Source organism: Ammodytes marinus (assembly GCF_949987685.1).
Source record: "Ammodytes marinus genome assembly, chromosome: 9".
NCBI lineage: Eukaryota > Metazoa > Chordata > Actinopteri > Uranoscopiformes > Ammodytidae > Ammodytes > Ammodytes marinus.
The window spans coordinates 22,933,171-22,956,557 of NC_137213.1; the positions used below are offsets into that span (position 1 = coordinate 22,933,171).

The 23,387-nt window shown below is 41.6% G+C and overlaps 1 protein-coding gene across 2 annotated transcripts; it reads left to right on the plus strand.

Annotated features, from left to right (window-relative positions):
• The first annotated feature begins 1,263 nt into the window (after window positions 1–1,263).
• LOC307254965 (WW domain-containing adapter protein with coiled-coil-like) lies at window positions 1,264–15,135 on the plus strand. 2 transcript variants are annotated; one of them, XM_080033544.1, is made up of 13 exons: window positions 1,264–1,576; window positions 2,029–2,062; window positions 2,935–3,124; window positions 3,656–3,747; window positions 6,789–6,904; window positions 7,124–7,221; window positions 7,374–7,631; window positions 8,940–9,056; window positions 10,614–10,762; window positions 10,927–11,018; window positions 11,351–11,537; window positions 13,189–13,316; window positions 13,735–15,135. In XM_080033544.1, the coding sequence occupies exons 1-13, from the start codon at window positions 1,536–1,538 to the stop codon at window positions 13,802–13,804; spliced, it is 1,572 nt and encodes a 523-aa protein (XP_079889670.1). In that variant the 5' UTR covers window positions 1,264–1,535; the 3' UTR covers window positions 13,805–15,135. The 2 variants fall into 2 exon arrangements, with proteins under 2 accessions (XP_079889670.1, XP_079889671.1); XM_080033545.1 differs by having other exon boundaries at window positions 11,354–11,537.
• Window positions 15,136–23,387: the final 8,252 nt, after the last annotated feature.

Here is a 23,387-nt window from a genome sequence, read left to right on the forward strand (position 1 = left end):
TTCAGTCAATATGTATCAGGGTTGACCAGGTCTGACCTAAATCAGGCCAGCGGGCAATCAATAAGCCAATCACAGAGCATTGGGCATGATGTTAGACTACACCAGTTCACTTTCCACACATACTTTCACCGCATCCATACAGATGAAATTGAAGTTGCATCCTTTTTCAGTATACATCAAAAGAAATATTCTCAAAAGATCAATTTCACACTAATTTGGTTGTTACAAACGGTATACAGAGGTTACAGGTAGCCTATTATTTTCTAAGTGTTGTTATTAAGCGATTGAGGGGCGTGCATCACCATCACCAATACAGAGGGGGCGAGATGAGTCGCTATCCCTACAAGCCAATCTACTGTTCCTGGCCATGCCACTAATGTAAATACAACAGACACAGACCGGCTGTCAGACCGACCGTGGGTGTGTCCCAGAAAATGGCAAGCCAACTAAATGTGAACTCGGAGGAGGAGTTCACCACACCAACTAGCTTGGTTTTCAGCTGCGTCACGTTATCCAGAGACAGGCTAAGACCGGAGACGAAGACCCTTACTTCAAAATAACAGCTCTAACTTAAAACTGCCACAGTGAACAAAACCTTACACTTGTCCTTATATCGAGGTCGTGCGTTTTTTGTAGTTCAGGGAATAGGCCTATTATTTTCGATAGGCTATAACAAGAATTGGAAAAAATAGGCATGTAGGCCTACCTATTTTTGGTAACAATTAAGCTCAAATTCCAGAAGAAATAGGCCTACCCCTTTTATTTTATGATAATATGATTTATCAATTAAACGTAAAATGTATCTACTTTTGATGAGTAGGCTATATATTATTTAATATTATGATAGCCTACTTTCTGTATTTTGCTACAATATTGGCAGCTGTAGCCTACGCAGCAATAGGCTAATAGTTTACCTTTATAGAATAAGCCTGTATAGTAGTTATCCGTTGGAAAAGTCTCGATGTTTAGTCATTCCTTCCCATTTATCGATAGGCCTACATTTAGTCTTTTTAATTTCTTTACTTTAACATTTTAAATGTTTTAACTTTGTTTGAATTTAACATTAAACATTCAAAGGCAGCATTTTAACAGCTTTAACTACAGGGATGTAGGCTACTTATTCTACATTGTAGCATTGTTCTTTGCCAAATAATGATACGCGTTCGATGGTTGCACTTTATTTTGAAAGGTGAAACCGGACGTTGTTTTTTTTCTAGCTAAACATTAGCGATGAGTCCTTCTTCTCCGCTTCCTCCATGGCTTCCTCCTGACTCTGCTGCTTTTCGTTGAGCTACGTCGGCCGAGCCATAAGCGTTCCGTAACTTCATGCCAGATGATGCACTGAGGCCGGTTTTTGATTAAAGAACAGCCGCTATGCAGTGCTGGTACTCGGTGCGCGGCCTGTAGCTATTTGTATCTGAAACGATAGGCTGAGTGCAGATATCAGGAAGCTGAAGAAAAGAGAAGTGTTGAGAGCAGACAGACAGGAGGCCACAGTTCCCCCTCACACACACACATACATCACCTCGGCCTTGATGGTGATGTATGCAAGGAAACCAGCAAGAGTCAGCGATGGGTAAATCAAGCACGAACTGGAACATTTAGATAATTAGGCGAAGGGTTTGCCTTTTTTATGTAGGGTTGGGTATACGTGTTTATGTGTATCTGCTAGCTATCCGTGCTACCAGCTAGCGTTAACAGTTTGCCTGCAATTAGCTATGGGCTCTCGATATTTCCTGTAGCTAGTCGACTAATGTTAACACGGCGCTAGCTAATGAACATTATAGTGGGAAACCCTACGTAAATAGGGCACATTTAGTAAGATATAGTTTACATATAAATGTATGTATTATCAATGTTCTACTTCTGACATAATGAGCAACCAGCTGTTGCTAAGGTGGCTTATCAAGCTAAGTTAGCTAACGGCAGCTAATTGGCTAAAAATTGTTGCAGAAAGTGTGTTGCTATGGTAAGAAACCAACCGTCAGTACGACTTTTCTAATATTGTTTTTGTCTGTATCTCCAAAGGTGCAACGACAGAAGGGATTCTCAACCCTATCAGGTATAATGACATGTTCAGTTCGGTACCGCTCATCTGTCAGTGTTGTCCACTAACGTAGCTTAGCGAGGTGTAGTATTTTTCCATCGAAAGGGTTCACTGAAATCTTCTTGTTGTGACGTTGAAGATGCAGAAACCATCCTCAAACTAAGCCATATTTTCAAATATATGGTGAGAGGCAATTCTCACTAACTCGGCTACAGTTCAACTCTCAATAATTTGTCACTACACTATATAGTGCAACAATATAAACCCTTATGAAGTGTTTATTTACAGTATTCTACATGGTTATACAAAGAAAACACAAAATAAAGTACTGCTGTGGTAGTTCCCTAAGTTATTAAAGTAAATTCAACTAAATTAACTGCATTAATGTAGCAGTAGGCTTGTCAAGGGAAGACCATTGTGTGCGCCTTTGAAGTGCTCCTTGAACATCAAAAATACTGATGTAATCACCAGCTTTTAAGTGGCTTCCTGTATGCATTAAACAAATTCGGTGAGACCGAGAAGCTTGGCATAATCTTTAATATTTATTGAAGACACACATATCCCTCAAGGATTATAGTAGCAGAACCAGCAATCCACACTTTAAGAGTTTTTGTAAAGTATTACTCCATAAGAATATAAAAAGAGAGCATCAGGGAAATGTAAAACAAATGTAATATATTCAGCTAACCATTGCATATAAAGTAGATAGTTTAATGCCAAAGCCATTGTACTGTAAGGTGCAGATGTGTCTTTTGCAAGAAAAATGTATTTTAAGAGGATATAATCAATTATGTTTTCACTTCCATAAGTCTCAATGATGTTGCACCGCCTCAGTGGTCATTCTGGTCATTCTAACAAGTCTTTCTATCATTCTTTATTCAATCCAGACCCATAAATCTCAGCCAAAGAGCCAGTCCAGCAGCGTTCACCGTTACGACAAGGTGCGCGATGGCTCCTCTGACCCCACGCCCCCGTACAAGATTCTGCGACGCTCGGACGAAAGTCCCGTCAGCAGACACGGAGACGGCGTGGGACACGGCAAGGCAAAAACCTCTCACACAGTCAGAGGAAAAAATGGTAGGCATGGAGGGGTAGTCTTATGCTTGCATGGCATTTTAAGTGTTGTCATAAGGGAGAGGGGATCATGCACCTTCTTGCTACTGCAATAACCTCAGACAGATAGAAAACATCAGATGCTTGTGGCTGCAGACAAACTAATGGCTCTCTCCCTCGGCGTACCATGTGAACTTTTATTAACTGATCAACAAATGCAAAGTCTTATGATGAATGTCAGTGTCTCCATGGTAACTTTTAGCATTGCTTTGGTGTTGGTCTCTTACTGTGTGGTCTGGTTTTATCATGACTGCACTCTAGCCCTTAGCACTTTGGAGGAGAGGAGACATGAATGCTAAAAGTGTGATGAAAAACATTAACCCAGGAACCGACACAGAGAACTAAGTGAAGCTTTAAATGTTTTTTGTCATCCGACCACCAACATACATCACAATGTAGCTTCTGCTGCTCGGATGTAAATAATGAGCTTGAGTTTCAGTCTCCAGCAGAACATTGTGTGTTTTTCCTGTGACTTGATGAATGGCTTTGTTGCAGGGACCAGCGGCTCTCCTCAGGAGAACTCCCACAACAACAGCTCCCACCATGGCTCCGACTCGCATCCGACCCAGAGCAAGCCTGCAGACAGGGTAAGACGTTGTCCACTCTTACCTCATGATAAACCCTCAGCATTTCCTCTAGAAATTGCCGTCACACTACTTCAGAACATGGTATGCGTGACATTATGGAAAGGCATCTCTTTCTCTGTGCATACATTTTCAACAACAGTTATCTATAGAACCTTCATATGCTCTGAAATGGCTTCCTTGTTAAAAAGATTGAATTCTTTATCTAAATATTATAAAGTATCCGCCTGGTTGGACTGAGCATTAAGGCCACATACTAACATTGTGTTCCAGTATAATGAATACAGGCTATCGGATTTATCAAATCGATGGAGCTTTCATATATAATTCATATAATTTTGAAGAAAATATGCCGTGGAAGGTAGTTTACCTAAAGGCAGGGTTTTCTTCATTTGGTAACATCTGTGCAGCCATCACGAGAGAGATGTTTTGATTCTGTAAGGCAGTTTGTGTTGCCTTCGCTGTGTATGCAAACTCCGGCTATACAAATCAAGTTTTGATTAATTGAACCAAATCCAAGGGCCACAGGAGGGGACAAAGAACTGCAGGTGGTTTGCAGTGCATGTTTATCAAGATGGAAGTGTAAAGATTATTTATTGCTATCATGAGTCTACTGTAAATGGTTCCTTCCTCTCCTCTTCTGCAAAAAACGGCTTTCTAATCTTCTGTGGGTCGGCTCTCGTCAAAAACTGTCACTATTTAACTTCCTCCTCTTTTGACTTGTGCATTGCAAGTGTCAAACCTAGCCGGACCACTTATTCATGTGGCTAATCTGAAAATTTGGGGTTACCTGACTGCACATAACATTAGTTAACTGTAACAGACCCGAGCAGTTAGTCACAGCAGTGTTGTTGACCATTTGGGACACAGTGAAAAGGATTCAAAACATTTGAGAGACATTATATTCTACAGCAGCGATAAGTACAACCACAATGGTTTTTATAGTGGACATAATAAGCTCTCTTTCTGTCGAGAATGAACACAAAGTCTTATAAATATCTTAAATAATGTCGTTTCCCTTTTTTGTTTGTATTCACACAAAAATCCTGCTCTAAACTTCTATTACCACTACTGGCTAATATTCATGTTAATTAAGGTCATCTATTTTTTTCTCTTGAGAGAAACTAAAGTGTTATTGGGGCTCTCTGTTTTTAAAACCTGTCCAATTGTAGATAGGAAAAACAGGATGCGGCAAATAACATTCTCTTCCTGGAATTCTTGTAATGATGGTGTGTGTGTGTATATATATATGTATATATATATGTGCGTGTGTGTGTGTGTGTGTGTGTGCAGCAGCATTACGGCCGAGTCTAAGCTGAACTGTACAAATATATATATATATATATATATATTTTAGAGGTGGGCATAGATTATTTTTTTTAATCTAGATTAATTTTGGAATTAATCTAGATTAATCTAGATTAAAATGGCTCATTTGAATTCATTCATAATATGTGTGTGCTCCTAAATAATGACTCAAAGTAAGTCTTTGAGAACGTGTTTCTCAAGCCAGGTGGCGCATCAGACCAGGGGCTCATCTCCTGTTTCCAACATGCATCACAAACTGCTTGAGGAAGCTGTTCTACTATGATAATTGGTGATGAAAATAAATAATGTTCAACAAGATGTTACATAGTAACGCGTTACCGGCATCGGACCTCTTTTTTCAGTAACGAGTAATCTAACGCGTTACTATCTCCAAACCAGTAATCAGATTAAAGTTACTCATCAAAGTCACTGTGCGTTACTTTTTCTGTCATTTTCCTTAGTGAAACATTTTACATAACTGCACAAGTGATTGCGATTTTATGTAAATAAATGTGCGCGCATGTGTCTCTAAACTCTCCAACTGCTCCAACCGCTCCTCTCGTCTTTTTGGTAGCGCCCCTCGTCTCTGCCATGCAGCGTGTGTGTGTGCCTGTGTCTGTGTCTGTGTGTGTGTGTGTGTGTGTGTGCAGCAGCATTACGGCCGAGTCGAACTGTGGCGCAAAACAAAGTTTTCCCCCCGATGAAATATAGCGTCTGCTATGGGGATATTTAGGATTCGGGTACGGTGACGTTGACGTTGAAGAGATAGAAGTGTTTAAAACTTGGAAACTTATAGTCACGTGGCGACCGGTGGCCACACACACCCACCCTGCGTTCCAATACCCGATTGTGTCGTGGGCAAGTGATGGAGAGAGAGAGAGCGGCGGGTGTGTGAGAGAAGCTTCGCCCCTCGTCTCTGACATGCAGCGTGTGTGTGTGTGTGTGTGTGTGTGTGTGTGTGTGTGTGTGTGTGTGTGTGTGTGTGTGTGTGTGTGTGTGTGTGTGTGTGTGTGTGTGTGTGTGTGTGTGTGTGTGTGTGTGTGTGTGTGTGTGTGTGTGTGTGTGTGTGTGTGTGTGTGTGTGTGTGTGTGTGTGTGTGTGTGTGTGTGTGTGTGTGTGTGTGTGTGTGTGTGTGTGTGTGTGTGTGTGCGCGTGTGTGTGCAGCAGCATTACGGCCGAGTCTAAGCTGAACTGTACAAATGACTGGCTCCCTGAGCCGAACAGGAGGTGGAATAAGAGATTAACGGCGATATTTTTTTTATCGCCGATAAGAGTCTGGCGTTAACGCAGCACGTTAACGCCGATAACGGCCCACCACTAATATATATATATAATATATATATATATTTAATATATATATTATATATATATATTATATATATATATGTGTACTACCATTGACTGAAAGGCCCCTTATCCATTATTGAGGATGGAAAGTGAGGGATGTTGGCCTTCTATAGGAACATAGACTTATTTATACTTGATTCATGTGAAGCGATATGTTGCATTGGCCCAGTGTATCCCATCTGTAATGTTTTACCAATTAACCTGCAGAGCATTACTTAATATTGCTGCTCTGCTTCAGATTTTTAAATGTATTATTGCTACAATCAATTCGCTTTCGACAGCTATTGTGAAGTCTGCAGTAGTCCGCTTGCATCTTTTTCAGTGGAAGCCTTTAACTCTTCATATCTTACCTTAGCCTTTTCTAATATCTCATGTCATGTCTTTCTCAGCACCAGGAGCCAGCAGACGACTGGACAGAACACATCAGCTCCTCTGGGAAGAAGTACTACTACAACTGTAGAACTGAGGTCTCTCAATGGGAGAAGCCCAAGGACCTGTTGGAGAGGCAAGCCCACACACATGGAATTACATCACACACACACACAAACACACACTCAAATTCCATTCAACCTGAAATGGTTATGGAGAATTCTTATGCAGTCATGCATTACAGCATCACACAGTGCAATTATCTTAACAGAATATCATTAGTTTAAGGTAGGGTCCAACTGCAGCTGGCTTCCTGCACACCATCACTGTTGCTTTCTGCTTCAATCCACTTCAGGGAACAACGACAGAAAGACCCAGTCAAGGTGGCAACGAACAGTTTCCCCAGGGACATGGACTACAGACAAGAGGCCTTGCAGGACAAAGCTTCAACAAGTAAGTATGGCAGAAATGTAAAACTTTAGCGATGTGGGTCACATTTTTACATTTGTTGGTCACTTTGTGGCTAAACATTTAAGGTAGAAACTGACAGTGAAATAATGACACATAAGTGACACTGTGTTGTGCTGCTCCTCTCTCCTCCACAGAGACCACACCAGGAGACCAGTCCACGCCGTCCAACTCCGGCCATTCCTCCTCTTCCTCGTCCTCTCAGAGCCTGAGCTCTGCTGCTTTAGGCTCCACCATGTCCTCCTCCTCTTCCTCCTCTTCAGGGCCTCAGTCTGTCCAGTCCCCGTCCCCGGCCCTGCTGCAGGACCCAGCCATCCTGCACCAGCTGCTGCCCGCGCTACAGGCCACTCTGCAGATGAACAACGGCAGTATGGACATGGCCAAACTCAATGAGGGTGAGGGCAACAAACACAAAACGCCACCTTCCTTTTTATTCCACACACTTCTAAAGTGTCTCCGGGCTCAACCGTAACCGTTGCATCAGACATTCCATTTTGATTTAATTATCGACCAATTCTTGGCCTTTGATGCCATCAGTGGAAACCACTTTTTAACATGAATATCTGGGACAAATGTAAACACCAAAATAGATGCATTTGTTGCATTAGTGATAATATTGCTGCTACAGTCAGAGCCAGACTATACGTGCACGAGTGTTCTAAGTGTGTGAGCCATCTTAGTATGATGTATATTAAGGTTGTACCTGACCCAGATTTGGCCATTCAATAAAGACAATGAAGATGGCGTATAAGGGACACTGTTAGACAAAAGAAAAAGAAGACTGTGGTCTGTGCATGCAGCTGTTTTCTTTATTTACTTGCTGTACACAGGTAGAGATAGGGTCATAAAGCTGTAACAAGCCCTGTGTCTTTATCAGAAGGTTCAGTAAGGTTGTGAACATTAATTTCCTACACAAAGTGGCTTTGATGTAACCTTTTGTGCGTAGTGTTATTCTTCATAACAAACGTGTTGAATGGTTCCGGTATAACACCGGCTCACACAGTGAGTTTATTATGGATTGTAGGTAGCGTTATTGTTGCTAAGCTAGCAGTATAGTGTGTCCTTTTTAGGGTCGGTTAGACCAGTTTAACCTGCAGGAGTTTTTGAAGATTTGTTTTGCTGTCACTGAGGACATTAATTAATCTCCAAGGAAGGGATTGTGAATTGAATTATCTGTCAAGGATGCAGATGAGGAGTGCAAAAAGTTAAATGCTAACTACAAGAGACAATGATTTCAACTTCTATTGAAGACAGAATGTGCAAATATGTGACTGATGTTTTTCAACTTTTAAGGAGAAAGAAATGCTTGATGGCAGTGGACTTATATTCGGGCAAATACTGTAGCTCTTTTTCACACAGCTGTTGATATAGGGCAAAAAAATGTATTTCCTTCTCATAGCTGTGTTTGGATACCGTTTCTGATGTCCACTTGCAATGGATTTCTTGCCTTTCTGTCTTAACGGGGTTAAGAAGCGTACATGTGAGCTTGATATTTTATGCTTCGAGTTCTTCCAGTTGTTTGCTAGTAAAGTGTCATTTACATGAAGTGGCTTCTGATGCTGTTGAAAAGTTGAATCTTTCCACGGATTTGTTTCTGATATAATCTGTGTTTTCTCACTTGAACATGCGTGTTTGTGCACCCACCTGTTATGTGGCCTTGCTAATTTGTGTGTGTGTGTCCGTGTCCTCTTTCCTCCCTCCAGTCTTGGCAGCTGCTGTCACCCAAGCTTCCTTGCGGTCTGTGCTTCATAAACTCCTCAGTGCTGGACCTGCTTTCAACATCACTGCTCTACTCGCAGCCGCTCAGCACTCCAACCAAGGTACGGCCTCCTCGCCTGTGTCTCATCTGCCACACAAACTCATTTCAAATTTTCTTTTTATTATTTATTTATTTTATAAATCCTGCTCTGCCTGTCCCCGCAAATCAGTCTTGAAGTGCAGTGTCTCCCCAGAAAGTCAAACTGCACTTGGAGGGTTTTTAGATTGTCTATAGGTATGTCGAAAAGAACAAAAGTCGGATGAGTATTGGGGCAAGCGGTGAGAATAAATTAGAGATGGAAGTTTTATTTTTTCCATTATGCACTTAAAAAAAAAGTTGAGACTTCCGAACTCGATTGATAACGTTGTTCTCTATGGGCAGCGGGCTGTGAGACGAAAGTGCCGGTTATAACATGCATAAATAAGTATAGCTCTTCAATATCATTTACAGTGGTTGGGTTTAGATGATGTCTTGTTTCGGTGAAAATTAGGTTGTAGCCCATTTTCTGGCTTACGAAAAGAGCAAAGATGCATCGTTGCTGTTTTGATAACGTTTTGCTTATGAGTTATTGATCTCGGAAGTTTGTATAGTCAAAATCTTTCCAACTTTACCAAGTTTGTTAACTACATTTTGACTGTCTTCTTGACTCTTTATACTCTTTCATACCAATGACAGTACTCTGCTGGAACAGAAGATGTGTTGCATAGCATTCGCAACAAGTGTGCCAAAAAAAGTTGAGAACGCCTGAACTTGGGTCCAACCCGAAAGCCGTCTTCCATTAGCCTGGCTCCGCCCGCCCGCCTACTTCCGGCCAAATTTAATTTTCCCTTAAGTAGTCAGTCTGGGTGTACAGTGCATTTCCCAGCTTTCGCCGGAGAATCTACAGTCGTCCAATCAGCGAACAGAGCGAGTGGCTGAGAACGATGACGAGTCCAGTTTCAGTTGAATGTTGCGTTCCTTTATACTCGGAAGAAGGAGATTTCCGACTTGGTAGTTCCAAGTTCCGACCTGTCTGTGTTCCAGTGCATCTGCTCGCGAAAGTATGGACGCCTAAAACCGTTCTCGTCCAAATAACTAAACGTTAGGCTCTAACAAGTTACTGTTGCCAGGTACCGGTAGATTCATAGACTACAATATGTAGTGAAGTCGGAAATTTCCGAGTTCCCTGTCCAACTGGAACGCACCGTCAAAAGCCGGCTCATGACACACGTGACGACCAAACGTGATGCGATTGGTTGGCTAATCCAGAGTGGCACTGGGCAGATCCAATAGTTTTAAACTTAGACAGACACCCGCCTCCAAGTGAGTGAACGTTTGCCAATTACAGCACTTCCAGACCTTCTGTACAAATGAAATTAAGTACAATGGTCTGGTTGGACCAGGCTAGTCTTCCATGACTGTAGCTTATTAATTTGCTCGTTGTCAGATGGTTTTTTGGCCTTGTTGCTAAACTGATTACTTTCATGTGTGCCACTCAATACAATGACTGCAGGCCTCAGATTTTCCCTGTTGACACATTTCTTAATATCTGTCAAGGCTAACGTCCTGTATGTGTAAATGTAAGCTGATTGAATATATAGAAATGTAATGACCCACCCCATTGTCTTTCCTTTTTCAGTCCAGCACTCCAGTCAGTCCCCTGTCTCTCTGACGTCGGACGCGTCATCACCGCGGCCGTACGTCTCGCCGCGAAACGGCACGCCACAGAGCAACCAGAAATCCCTCCTGGGCGCGCACCCTGGCAGCATCACATCCTCACAAACAAGGGTGAGTCGCTGAACCAGACATTTGAAGACTGTATTTCCCCTTGCTTATGACTCACCCCAAATCTTTCCTCTCACTCTTGTCCACTTTGTCATGACCGCCCTCATCTGAAATGCATCATTTATCTTTCTTTCCTAATTTGCTATCTGTTGTTGTTCTCTCTCCAGGGCAATATGTCTTCGGTTAAACAAGGATCTGTCCCACTGTCTCAGGCCGTAGAGAAGCGACCAGAGGACCCCAGAATTATCCAGCAGAGAAGGTAAGATGTTCTCACAAATCACATCAACACTAAGAAGGGTTCCATGGTCTAGTAGCCTGTCCCCTATTTTGGCATACAATGGAACTTGGGCTTTTCATGGTACTTAAGCACTAAAAAATAAGTGAAAGTTGGTTAACCACCCACGTTTCATCAAAATATATAAGCAGTGTTGGTGGCCTGTTTCTCAGTTGATAAAAATTAAATAGTATAGCTTGAACAATCCACAGTATCTGTGACCAGTGTGCAAAGCATCAGCACTCCAACATAAGGGAAACTGCAGTTTGATTGTTTTGCCACCGTCAACGCACAGTTAATGAGTTGTCTTGCTCCAGCAGCCAGGAGATGGCCTATACGGGATCAGCCGTATCCGGTGCCGCGTTGCCCCACGCCCCCTCCAGCAGCAGCAGCCAAAACCAGGCCGACGCCCCCGTCTCCTTCACTCCATCCCTGGCATCTCATTTTGATGAGAACCTCATCAGACATATCCAAGGATGGCCTTCAGAGAATGTTGAGAAACAGGTACTGTCCACCGAGGGGATTTACACACGTTGGTGTGTTCTTATCACTAGTTTCTGTTTCTGTATGAAGCACCCATTATGGAGCCTCGAAAAAGACAAGAGTCTTTGTGGCTTGGACCTTTTTATTAAAATAAAAAAAGTAATCTTGATAGACAGTCTTTCCTGCGTTGGCATCTAAAGGCCACATTAAGTTTTGCACCATCTTGTTTTAAGCTTGTAAGATTAGCGTCGTCCACGTATTTCAAATTTCCAATCATTTTATAACAGTGTGCAAAGAATCGGCCCAGCTTCACAACACATTTAATCATAAGGTCCACTTACTTAGTGTTCAGAAGCTTTCTGACTCCCCTTAAGGCTTTTCTCAGAGGTTGTTATTAACCATTGTTGCCAAATCATCTCCATGACAACTGAGCAACTCTTCTTTTCAGAGAAAGTCCATTAGTTGTGATAGCAGGAAACACCAATTAAAGTCTTGTTTCCACTGAGCAGCACAGTTTGGTTGGGCAGGGCACAGTAACCCTAGATCTGGCTTGCGTTTTCACTGCAGTTCGCTTATTTTGGATCCCCTATCGAACTTGACAACAGAAACGCGATTAAATGCGTGCCAAGCCGCACCAAAACTTACAACACTGCACAGTGGAAACGAGGCTTTAGTGGTCCTCGCTATTGGTAATTTGTCAGTGTAACTCGTTTCCAAGTTCAAAAAATAAACTTTCAGCTCTACTTCTAGGGCTGTCAAAATTAACACGTTAACGCAGGGTGATTAATTTCTGGAATTAATGCTTTGATTTTTTAACACAATTAATGCATGTGCAGAATGATCTACTCCGTGCATCCCACTCGCTCTGCACTACATTCACTAACGTTGTGGCTGACCCAGGATCAGTAGCTGCGCGCGGCCAAACGCAGCAGCAGCTAGTCTGTGTTTTAAACTGCTAACCACGTACTTATAAAGAACTGCTTCTGCTAACGGCCGCGTCTGTGTCGCTGGCGGCAGTTGATGTCAGGAGCAACCATAGAGGCCTGTATAAAAGAGGAGCAACAGGAGGAGATATATTCTCTGCTCTCTTCAGAGCCTGCAAGGACACAAACGTCTGCAGTTTTCAGAGGTGTGTGTGTGATTAGACATCAACATAACGTTGGCTTTCTGGCACAAATGAACAGTCCCCTAATACGTGGCCGTGCACGCAATCAAGTTGTATTCATGAATGCACAACCTATGGATTCACCAAATAAATGCCATTATATAGCCTATATTTGCCCAAATACATAGCAAAGAGACAGAATAATTTATTTATGGTGTGGTGGGCATATATTAAAATCATAATTTGGATTTTCCATGAATAAAAAGACTAATTTTAAATGTACATATCCACCTTCTGTCAGTTATCGTTCTGTTCATACAACAATATAGAGAAAATTCGAATTTTTCGGGCATTTGTTCGAATGGAAGAATTAATCGTGATTCATCCACAGCGCCCTGTGATTAATCTAATTAAAAATGTTAATCGTTTGACAGCCCTAGTTACTTCATATTCACAAAATCAATGAGCTAATGTTGGTCTTTGATATTAAAGTATGCCAAATGGATGTTTGTTTTGAAAATTTTTAGTCAGAACTTGACACTAATCTCTCTCCCCCGTCTGCGGCAGGCGGCTCGGTTGCACGAGGACTTCCACAACATGGGAAACTTGTACATGTCTGAGATCTGCACCGAGATGAAAAACCTGCGCTCCCTGGTCCGAGTGTGTGAAGTCCAGGCCACGCTGAGGGAACAGAGGTGAGGCCAACGTGACATCCACTTCAACTGATAATACTGTACAATGACTAGGGCCCGACCGATATATCAGAGGGTTGGGTGCAGTTACATAAAATGCTTAATGTCTGAGTTTAAAAATGCATCATGTCACTTTAGACATATTTGTAACACTTTTTTATTTTTAGATAATGCATATTTCAATAAATAAAAAGTTCCTGTACACCTATTGACAGTAACAAGTATTTATATATATTTAAGGGTTCAAAAAAGATATTTTTTTCAATATATATTTATGGGATTAAAAAATAATAATAATCGGCCGATTTAATCGTTATCGTAATTTTTCTCAGAAAATAATCGGCATCGGCACTCAAGAATCCATATCGGTCCTAACAATGACACACATTCTTATGCCCAATTGTTTTTGCCTCAATTTCAGAATCCTGTTTCTGAGGCAGCAGAGCAAAGAGCTGGACAAGCTGAAGAACCAGAACTCCTACATGGTGTGAGGAGCCTGACCACGTAGGGGAAAGACTGGGATGGATGGATAGATGAAGTCATGATTGGAAAAAAAGGAATAGACATGGACAGCAAACTGCTACCGCCTGTTTATTCCCCCTACTAGAACGTCTGAGAAAAGCTTTTAGAAGACAAATGAGACCGCGGCTGACGAGGGGGAAGCTCCATCATCCCGAACATGTCCTTTTTTCTTCTTTTCTTTCTTTCTTCCTTTTTTTTTTGTTTAAATAGTTTTTCCGCCGTCCACCTCGTGAATGGCTCTCACTGAAAGGTGGAACTGCAGTCCACCGAGTCGGACACTTTACTCGGTGGACATAGAGGACCTGATGCTCTTTTTCAAAACAGCACCTTTTCGGACTGTGAACCTTGGATTGTGTGTATCGTATTGGGTTAACTTGTTTTTCTGGTGTGTTTTTTGATGTGTAGTGGTCAGGAAAAGATTACAATTCATTCTTGGGAAAATCAACTAAAACAAACCATCTCATAATAACAGGTTGGAGGGGGTTGGAACAAACCCGTTTTGCTCCCAAAACTTCTGAAATGAACTTTTGTCATGCATTGAAATGTATGGATTCAATGGCAGTGATGTTACTAATGTTAATTTTTGTATTCACTCTACTTGTCAGTGATTTTTGCCATCCCAGTGTGTCTTCGAGCTGGTTGATTTTACATGTCATGAGATTGGCAAAGAGCTTTGGCCAGAACCTTTATGAAAATACTTAAGTGTGCTTCTGTTATTTTGTCCCAGTTGATGGGAATCTGCGTTATGGTTCCAGTGGTACAAATTCCCTTGGAAGTTATGGGTAGTTATGGCAAAAACACTCCAGATGTTCAGTCATTTTTGAGAAAAGGAAAAAAAAAAGCCTAAATTATTGGACCTAGGTTGGCTGCTAGTACAGATGAGGTTATTGTCCATTTGTTGCCCTGCTGGTTGATTTTCTTATCCCCTCCGCTATGTGTCTTCTTTTTGTGTAACTGTCGAACTATTTTGTTCCTTTTTCCAAGTCCCGACTGGGGAGATATTTCATTCCTTTTGTGCAGCTTAGCAGGATATTGTGTGGAAGACTAGAAAAGTGACTGGATTTACAGTCACATAAAAGCTAAATTATTGTTGCACACGATTGATTACGTCTTTGTAGTCATAATGGAAAAGATCATTGCAAAGACGGATTTATTTTCTTTTGTCTTAGCTGTCATGGCTGCAGCCCTTTCATCAACTGACTCTAGCCACATTTGGCGATTTTTCATTCAAAGGGTTCATTCATGATGTGACGGTATACTTTTTATATGATCATTGCATTAAACTGCAGTCATACTCTTCTACACCCATAAAGAAACTTCTTTTGTCTCTTGGCTATTCTGTTCCTGCTCTTTGAATAGTTTCCACCACATCTGATGTGCACACTTTCTGGGGTGGGTAGGGGAGGGGGGGGATGGGGCTTTGTATTCCATAAAATATGAGAATAAAATATTATACCACAACTTACTCATGACTTTTCTTTAGTCTTCAGCTGTTCCAGACTGTGATTGCAATTGTGTGTGAAGCTCTCCGTGTGTGTGTTTGTGCACGCGCTGTGTGCCTTGAGTAAGTTGCCTGATGAATTATGCATTGTGTAACTTTTTCAAATTAAAGTGTAATTATGCCTGTGAAGGTAGGCTAGGATGATGGCTTTGGGGAATGAACAGTGGGATTCCATTATACAACTTGTCAAAGACTCGTCAGGTGTAGGTGTTCACATGATTGGAGTAGCTCTCACATAAACATGGATTGCTGCTAATACTGAGTGTTTCGTGTCTCAATGAGCACAGTTCTGTTAGCGCCCACATGATGGCGACAGTTAGCAATCTTACTTTAAATAATGATGGTTGTGCTCATGTGTGCATTTCTTCTCTCTCCTCTGCTCTATCAGATTAAAAACCCATTAATGTACATGTCATATGTTAAATTTAGCCTAATAAAAAAAGCCCAAGGCCAGGAAAGATCAGAATCGAGTTGACCCCTGTTATGGTTCTGGGCCAACTCTGAGGCAATGCACACACGGGTATACAGATGATTGATGATAATAAAAACACAGCTGCTGATCGACAAACGCATGATTAATAACAGTTGGAAACGGCTGGTTCAAAATGTCAAGAGTATTTTACCCGAGTGGCGTATCTAAAATGACATGAACTTGGCCTTTTAGTTAGAACGGCTCAGCAGCTTTTCCTGCATGCACAGCTACACAGGGAGCTTGTGAGCCTTGTTCCATGTCACCTTTCTGATGCTGGGTCAGCTCAGACCTTTAGCTAGACTGTTTAAGGGGAGAGTCATTGCTGTAACACTATGCTGGATTAAAAAGGCTTGCTTTTATTCCCAGTGCAGCCCTTTTGCCAGTCACTATAACAACATATCCTCCTCCTTAAGAAACACTTGAGAAAGAAAGGGCCAGACAAAACACGATAGTGGTTATAGCCGAGAGAGAAACTGGATTGTTGAGGCTGATATACCTATATCAATATTAAAGACTTATCGTACAACAACGACTGGCTAATATAATTCAAGATCAATTCGAGATCAATTTGGTCTTTAAACAACTGTGAGCAAGATCCATACTGAGCGGGATATTTACAGTTTACAGAGTGTACAAAACAGCTCCCTAAAAAGAGCATGGTAGATACAGACAGTTATGAAAGTATTCCGGATAACCTTTTCAGCTACAGTTTGATTTAAATGTATATAACACACATGTCTACTGAATTTCCAGAATATGCAAAAGAAAATGCAAAATTAATATGGATTACCATCCACCACTGTTGTGTAAAATATGAGGAGTTGGAGCATCAAGATGTAAAACAGCCTGAAAGAGAGAAAGGAAAATGCTCTGGGAGCTCTTGAATGAGGTGTAATAGCTTATTCCAGTTTGTCAGCTTGTAAATTCAAGTAGCCATGTCACTAGTATACTAGCCAACAGGCGTGTTTGCAATCTTGAATGGCTCGACTCGATGAGGGGTAACTGAGAATGATTGGTTTTATGTAAATTTAGTGAACAGACCCTTTATATAAATAAACAGCTTTTCACAACATTTAGAAACATAAACATTCGCCTCACACACTGCAGATATGCATTTGCATGTGAATCCGGTCATGACTTTCAATTTGAAAGCATGTTCACTGATTAACTAAGTGAGTGGAGTGTTTGTTTTCCTCTTTTGGCAAAACGAGTCAATTGAATAATGCACCTGACTTGAGAGTTCACTTTTAATGACTCTGTGTGATGTTAATTTACATTTTATGTCGACATGTGTTTGATTTCTTGAATGTGACCAAAGTGTCAAAGCTGGTAAGACTCCATTGCTGACAAATTACCAGAGGTCAGCATTGGCTCCCTTGAGACTCTGAGCCACTTCATCTTTTTCATACTTAAACTGCTTATTGTGTATTCAAAATGTCCGCTCAATTTCATGTATTTTAATCATAGCACAACGTCGGTAAGACTCTCTCTGTTTGAGGTTTCGGCAGCTATACCGTACGTGCAGAGATTGCCTAATATGTGGGATTTCTTTGTCCTCACATATAGTAGTTTGAGAGCAAAACACAAGTCGCCCACCTTGTGTGTTGCTCTCATTACAAGGCAATCTGCTAGTCACAGGTTCCTATTACATCTTCATCTTCATTAAAATCCATTTGTTTCATGGTGTGATCTACGACTCAGAGTTTACCCATTCGTTTTGGGGATTGGTCTTACCTGAGGTAATTAAGACTTTGATTGTCTCATGTATTATCTTTAGCTGAATGTCGAAAGGAAATTGGTATGTGCTTAAATAGTAGCTAAGACTGACACGGCCACCCCAGATTCTCATTGTAGTGGTAGCTCCTTGAGTGGATGGGCATGTGCAGTAGACATTAGCTGGCACCCTGCTCTTTTTCACCCTGGAAAACTTGAAATACAAATGATGATTTCTTCGACAGTGTTGGCAAGTGCCTGCATTTTTTGGTATTTTTTGTTTTGCTCAAATGCATTGGTCCGGTACATTTGGATTCTTCCACCCTGATACACATTATCCATTACATGTGTTCCCTTCTTTCCTGAGGACCACCATACTCATGTTAGCTAACTCTTCCTGGGTGCCCATTAAGCCCTCGTGCCCATGGCACAATGTCTTCTCCACTCCTACGTGAAACAGAAGTGTACTTATTATTTTGTCCAGGGGGGAGAGTCCATCCTAAGTTAAAGTCCTCTGCCGCAATATCTCCTAATGCATGTTTTCTAAAGAGAAAGCAGTCCCTCAGGATGTTCTCACAAGATAGACAGAAGAATGTGTGCATCTATATGGCTTGCATTATGTGTCAAAAGTACTACTACTACTGTGGCTTGGGTTAGAGCATGCTTCACTCCAGGGCTTGTCTTCTTGCCACTTGTCCATCTTCCTCTGCTTCCATGGCCACCACATTCTTATCATTCTCCTGGTCGTCACTGGTTCTTCCGGCAGCAAAAAAATTATATTTTTTTATTGCTTCATCATGGTGGCCAGAGAACCCTTCCTGTTTGACTTTTTTTGTGTTTTCAATGGCAAAGTTTCACGAGATTGTATAATATTACTGGCAAAGCACTGACAATGTTGCAGACACTTACACGTAGCATTTGTTTGGGATAGTTTAGTGCATTGCCATTTGACCTATTACTTTCACTAAGAAGAAAGTGTCAGGAGCACCTCGGTATCCTTTCAACCACCAGTGCTCATGCAAGGCAATACAGTTAACAGAGAGGAAGAAGGCATCCGGGCATTCAAGGTTGGATCAAAAAACAAAAGCCCTTTAAGTCATTTGTCAAGACATAAAAAGTACACCAACGCGCGTCCTCTTGAGCCTTTCTTCAGGGTGTAGTGACTGTTGTCTAACTGAACCTTTATAGAACTCTTTCAGCATTTTATATAGTGTGCAGTAGGCCTATATGTCCAATGTCAGCAGGAATTCAAAATCCTGTCAAGAGGTACGCTGCACACGATATTGCCCCTTTTGCCCATGAGGCAGCTCAGAAAACATTGCACTTCATCATTCCTCAAACCCTGATAGACTCGATCACTGTCATCTTATGTAACAACCAATATATCTCCGCATCACGTGATTGATAGATCCCATCGCTCCTGTCTTCGATCCATCAGTAGTGTTCTCTTCGTACTGCGCGGGTTAAAGGTCAACTTCATCTACTCGTTCCTTGTGTGTGTGTGTGTGTGTGTGTGTGTGTGTGTGTCTGTTCTCCTCAGGGGATTCTTTTTTTACTCACACTCCGAACTTCAATCAACTGCTCATCAGTCAATGTGTGTGCTGGGCAGTCCACTTGTCCCGTGGACCTATTCTGCCAGCAGTGTCCTTTGGGGGACATGGGTATAACTGTGCTGATGACCTGCCATACTATATTTATCGCCGCAGCAGGTTATTTATTTTTTATTTTTTGTACGGCTCCACTTGATCCAAGTGAGCCAGCTGCGGGCTCTGCCATTAACCCGGTTTCACTGGTCCCCTCTCCTTCCCTCCTCGCTTCAATTAGCCCCTTTGTACCCCTCTCTGCTTATTTCACCCATATGGCTTTTGTCCCTCATCACACACTTTTCTCTTTGGTTTTCTATCCACCTCTCTTTCCCTCTGTCCTTGTCGCCGTCCTAGCCTTTCTACCCATCATTTACCCCACGGATGTCATCAACTCCCCACTACTCGTCTGCCATCGTCCCTGCCAGGGGGGGGTTGCATTAATGTGACCGATCTCCCCTCAAACTGAAGGGGGGTACGCCTTGGTTGACTTTGTGAAACTTTTGATTAAAGAGAGAGCTGATGGCAAGTGCCTTTTAAAGCTATAATGTGTAACTTCTGTTGCCCACAAGAGGAATTCTAAATAATGACAACAAGAATGTTGTCGTAGATTAGGTAGGCCTTTGTTGATGGCACACGGATTTTATACCTTCAGCACCTGTATGTCAAGGTTTATTCTTAGCAGTAGAATCAACAACTAAAACATTTCTTGGGCGCTTCAGATTTTTCTGAGCTCCTGTCAGGGGTCGCACACATTTTTAGACACTGCCATACTGAGTAGATTCAACTTTGTGTCAACTAATTTGCCAATGGCTTGAATAAAGGTGACATTCATTTATATGAAAAAAGTTACGCACTATAGCTTTAAAGCTCACGCGGTTGAACTTGTCAATGGGACGTGAGTTGAATTTGGGACATGGGAATGGGACTAAATGTAAGATTCCAGCACACGCTGTACCATTGGTTATTGTTACTACTTTAGAGTGGTAACAATAATCACTGGATTGATGGTTCGAGGTGGGGGGTTGGCAGTGTCATTGCAATGTAGGTGAGCTATCAATCACACCTTGTGATTTAATTCCTCAGTCCCACTAAAAACCTGGATGCCATGTAAAAGGCATGGTACCATGGTCATGTTTATTAAAGGAAAACTTCACCCATACGGAATCGGTGTTGTATAATTATAAAATCGCTATTGTAATATAATGAACAAGGTTTTTCTTCCCTCAGTCTTTCCTCAGTCTTCCCTTGGCCCAGCTGTCCTGTTAATCCTAACCCTACATTTTTACTAGTGTGATGTCACAACGGTTTTATAAATATGTTTCTACCTAGAACAAGTGTGGTTATTTTACATGAAATATTTTAGTGCTTCTGTCATTGGTTTGAAGCAGACTGATGAGTTATTGATTAGCAAGAAGAGCATTTAGCAGCTAACGAGCCTTATATATATCCCAGGAACACCAACCATATAGAGAAATACTTCAGATACAAACCATGTTTTCAGGGGCTTGACAAACATATGATATGACAATGCCATACATACAAACACATTTCCCAGTGAAACCGAAAGTACAACCCACTCCATCCATTCGAATGCAATGTCTGATCTCTGCAGCACCACAAGAGATTCATCATTTACCAACAAGACCATTGGCTCATAAGCTATTCATACCGCAACTCCTCTCTGTGGCAGTGAAGCACCTGAAAATTACAACGAACACACACTCACAGTTGGAATTGCTTTTCTGCAAGTGGCCATAAAATGATGCATCTATTATTTGTTCTCATTTATTTGCCAGACTTCTAATCTACCTTTTTTCAGCCCGGGGACTTCTGAAATCTGTCTATCTATACATTGATAGCTCATCTTTTCTTAATGACTTGAACACAAAATGTATTAAAAAATGACATCGGGTTAGTTCATTCAGAGAGATGACTTTTTGTTGATTCTGTTGCATAGCCACACACACGACCAAATGAACCTGGTTTGTGTAGAAATAACAAATGTAAGATGTTTTCAAAACGACATCTCAGAATAATAAGCTATATCTGTTAGAATGCAGTGTTGGAGCGCAGTGGATTTATTTACCCGTCAGTCTGATCAATAGGACCTGACACAAACCTGCTTATTTATACATTTACCTTAGTCCTGATTGTACACGAGATAGATTCCATAAATAATGCATGTATGAATACAAATCCACATAGGCACATATAGAAAGGGTTGAAGAGTACAACTAGACAAGTCAGAAACTGTAACATTACAGACTCTCCACAGGGGAGTGCTGTTAGTCAGTGGTCAGACCAACTGATGACGTTTCACGGTAAACAAGCTCCTTATGGGCTTTGATCCAAGTCAACTGTAAGTCGAAACACATATCGATGAGCAAATTACATACTGGTGCCCAGAGGAAATTAGTGCTCCAACCACCTTATAAAAAGCAATGAATATGGCATTTATCAGATGTGATCTTTGTAATTGGCCAGAGGCTAGATTAAAACAATTCTACCGATTTTCGAAGGAGGAGATCAAATCTATTGAAAGAATGAACAAAGATTGCTTGTATTGGAATATCGTTGATCTCTTAAGGCCAGGACACACCGGCCCGACAATCGCCGTCGTAGAGTCGGGAGGGGGCGGGGACACGAATCTGTTTGGTGTGTGCCGTGAAATCGGTCGTCGTAGATGTCGTCGGGCTTCTTTTGGGCGGCGGGCAGTCTTTCAGTTGGAGCAATTTGATTTGTGGAGGGCTAGCGAATCAGTGAAGCCCGGAAGTGAGGCGGGTAGCACAAACAGCTAACAACAGTTAGCCATCATTTTAATGTGTTTGTTTGTTTCGTTCAGCGAGTACTCAGATGCATCAACCCTTGTTGACTGCTCGACACCATGCTCGACACTCTCTGCTAAAAATGGTGCTCTTTATGGTCCATAAATATAAATACGTATTTCCATCTATGTTTATGGTCTAGATGGCCGTCCCATCATTTCCGGCTTCCATATTTTTTCGGGCCACAATACAGATTAGCGCCGCCTGCTGTTATGGAGACATTACGTCCCGCGCAAGCGCAGAGCGTACGGAAAGTCAGCAGTCGGTTTGGTGTGTTCTTTGCACTTTTTCGGCCGCGACGGGAAGACTGGAGCTCCCTGAATCGGCAGTCTCCATTTTCGGGTAGTCGGACTGGTGTGTCCTGGCCTTTATGTGCTTTGGATTTTGGCATGAAGCTACAAAGATGCTTCAAACAGATACAAAACAGGGAGGGTGGAATGAAGGCTTGTCAGGAGTTACTAGCGCAGCCTAGTTTTACAGCTGTTTGTTTTGTTGTTGCCATCCATAAAATGACAATCACTCTGTTCTTCTGGATGAATGTTTTATATAGGGATATGTCACATGTGTGCAGTGTCAGTGTAGTCGTGGAAGTGTGCATGTTAGATCGAACTTTTGGGACAGGCCCACTTAAAGGTGGTCAGCGATTGTTGTCAAAATCACTTTTTGATGTTGCTAGCTACGGTGGACCCCTTTGTTTGCATACCAATTTACAGAGCCTAGGCTGTTTGTTAGCACTGGATTTGTTTCAGCGCACATGCAGTACGGACAGTAGCGATTTACAGAATCGCTGACTCCACCTTTAAAAGAACCTTCTTCATCGGTTACACCATTTATTTTTGTGTAAACGTACAAATTAATTGGTATAACCAATCACACTGCTTAATCATTCAAAAGATGTTAGTGCTCATTTTACACAAGGGATTATACATTTGTTTTACATACTGTGCTATTTATTTTTAACTTGCCCTGGCAAGCCATTTTTTTGACATTGACTATCTAATGAATAAATCAAAGATAAGGGGGAAGAAGTTAGGTATTTATAGATTTAGATGGTTTCCTCCAGCCAGCACTAGTATGTATTCATATTGAATTTTTTTATTTTATCCAGCTGCAATTATACATTAAACCATACTCCATTTGGTGGAGCCAAGCATATAATTCAGCCACATTTCACTTTTATATAATCATATACTGTATAGGAGAGCCACAATGTGCATAACTGTGCATATAGTCGCTGTGTGGTCCCTTCTAATGAAGGGAGGTTTTGACCATTACAATGTAACAAAGTTGGTGTGATTAATTGCAGTGGAGCTATGTGGCATTTTCCTGACCTTTCAAAGGGGTTTCATGAGAAGGTTGTGCCTGTTTTGTGTTTAATAATTCTTCAACAACAACCTTTTCTTACCCCGACACTCATTGGCTTCTGCACAGGTTGCCTGGCCTGTGTATTCTCCT